Source organism: Frankliniella occidentalis, unplaced genomic scaffold, assembly GCF_000697945.3.
Source record: "Frankliniella occidentalis isolate FOCC.00 unplaced genomic scaffold, Focc_3.1 Scaffold2, whole genome shotgun sequence".
In the NCBI taxonomy this organism is placed as follows: domain Eukaryota; kingdom Metazoa; phylum Arthropoda; class Insecta; order Thysanoptera; family Thripidae; genus Frankliniella; species Frankliniella occidentalis.
In genome coordinates, this window is record NW_026267132.1 from 199071 (window position 1) to 201645 (window position 2575).

The 2575-nt window shown below is 35.7% G+C and overlaps 1 protein-coding gene across 1 annotated transcript; it reads left to right on the forward strand.

Moving 5' to 3' along the window:
* The first annotated feature begins 33 nt into the window (after nucleotides 1-33).
* On the forward strand, nucleotides 34-2112 carry LOC127748766 (uncharacterized). Its single transcript, XM_052263584.1, has one exon. It carries the CDS (start codon nucleotides 34-36, stop codon nucleotides 2110-2112), a length of 2079 nt encoding a protein of 692 aa, XP_052119544.1.
* Nucleotides 2113-2575: the final 463 nt, after the last annotated feature.

Consider the following 2575-nt stretch of genomic DNA (forward strand, 5'->3'; position numbering starts at 1 on the left):
GATTTTGTCTCTGTTTTCCACAGTTTGCCTAAAATGCCTAGAAGCTATGTTCAGAATATAATTGATCAAACCAATGATCTAGTTACTAAATGTTTCAACAACCATTTAAAAGACAAAGTTCTTAACACCTTGAAGCAGTGTGCAGCTAGTAAGGAAGAGATTTCTGATATAGAAAAGATGTTTGATTCAATTAATAATTCATTTAGTCATCTAGCAACAGAACATCGGAGATTTAAATACTTTACTAGCTGTGGGAAATTTATCCCCCCTGAAACTCATGTGATAGGTGAAAACCTAGTACCTGTTAAAACTTCTAAAGGTATCATTATGAAACCCAAATTGTTTAAAGTACAAAGTATCCCTCTTAAACATGTGTTAAAGGAATTTCTGGAACTTCCTGGCTGTTTTTCGGCTGTTATTAATTATCTTCAGTCCCTTGATACTGAAAATCCAGATGTTCTTGAGAACTTTGTACAATGTTCATCGTGGAAAGAAAAACGTGCCAAGTATTCAGATGATGATATTGTTTTTCCATTATTTGTTTACTTTGATGAAGTTCAAAGTAACAACCCATTGGGCTCCCATTGTAAGTTGCTCGGGGCAGCCTATGTATCTCTGCCTCATCTTCCACCAGAATGCCAGTCAGCTGTTGAGAATATTTTGTTGGCTCATCTCTTTGATAATGTGTGCCGTGATCACTATTCAGATGACGTTGTGTTTGCTGCTCTGATTTCTCAATTAACTGCGTTGGAAAATGATGGAATTTTGATTTCCACTCCTGATGGCTGTAAAAGAGTTTATTTTGTCTGTGGGGCTTTACTTGGTGACAACAAAGGCCTTAATTCTATATCAGGTTTAGTTGAGGGTTTTACTGCAAACTACTGTTGTAGATTCTGTAAATCTCATAAGAATGTCACTCATACTCAGTCTGTTGAAGACTCCAGTACTTTACGTACTAAAGATGATTACACCAATGATCTAGAAGTTGGTAATGCTCGACTCACTGGAGTGAAGTTTGATTCAGCTTTTAATCAAATACCTTCTTTTGAGGTTTCTTCGAACTATGTTGTAGATGGATTTCATGATCTCGGAGAGGGAATTTGTCATTATGTTTTATTACATGTTCTGCACACTTGTGTCCCGAAGTACTTCTCCCTTGATATTTTAAATTCCCGTATATCTGTATTTGATTTTGGTTTGAGTGAATCCAACAAATTTCCTGAAATATCAAGTCTTGACAGAGACAAGCTAAGAATGTCTGGGTCAGAAACGATTTTGTTTGCAAAAATGCTAGGTCTTCTTGTTGGAGATTTTGTTCCAGAACGTGAACCTGTGTGGTTGTTACATTTAAAATTGCTTGCAGTTTTGGATGTTGTTTTGTGTAAACGGGTTCCTAAACAACTGTGTAAATCTTTTTCAGTTCTTGTTAGAGAATTTAATGAAATGTACGTGAAAGTAACTAAAGACACACTTAAACCCAAATTTCACAACCTTGTTCACTATGGACGAGTCCTTGAAAATAGTGGCCCAATTGAGTTGCTATCCACCCGGAGGTTTGAAAGCAAGCACCGTTCTCTGACAATTCCAGCAAAAGCTACTAGTTCTCGTGTGGATATTTGTAAAACTGTAGCTATCAACCACCAGCTTAATTTGTGCTACCGTTTTCAGTCAAAAAAAACATTTATGCCTAGTCTAGAGTGTGGTCCTCTAAATTTTGTATTTCTCTCGGATGTTGAATTTTATCATGATTTTTATAAATGCTTACCCATCTCTGTTAAAGATAAAGATGAAGTTGTTACTTGCAACTGGGTTAGCTATAAAGGCACCCTTTATAAACCTGGAATGGTTCTCCTACTTGACCTGAGTAAGTATGATGGTATGCAGCTATTTGGTGAATTGAAAGAAATTATTGTTCAAGAAGACTCAGTCTACTTTTTGTGTACACGTTTCCTTAACCTTGGGTACAACTCTCATTTGCATGCATGGTGTGTCGAATCAACAAATTTATGGGTGTGTAAGGAACCAATTGAGTTGTTTGACCCTCTCCCTCTCTCTATTCATTGTGATGTCAATTGTGATAAATATGTTGTAATGCGGTACATTGTATCTTGATGTTCTTCTAGTCTTCTCTACTGTTTATTTTTGTATTACCAAAAGTGATTCTTTATGATCTCTGTATGTGTTTTTGTAATGTTGTACATTGTATCTTGATGTTGTCTAGTCTTATATACTGTTTATTTTTTGTATTGTCAAAAGTGATTCTCCATATGTTAGTGTTTTTGAACATTAAACAATGATAACCCATAATCCCATGTGTCTATTGATTCTGTGCTGAAAAGCAAACCAGAAGTTTTGCAATCAAAATTACTACTATAAATTATTTTATTCAACTGAAGTTGGTTTGTTACTGCAACTTACAAATCTAGTTCCAGTAACAAGAACGTGTTTCGTAGGGTGAACAATCTAATTTCACTACTTCAATACATTCCTGCGAGTCGCGGTAGCAAGGAGTTCCCCGTACCTGATACTTTCGTTATCAGAGCAAACTTTTTTCTTTGCCGTGACTGAAAAATTG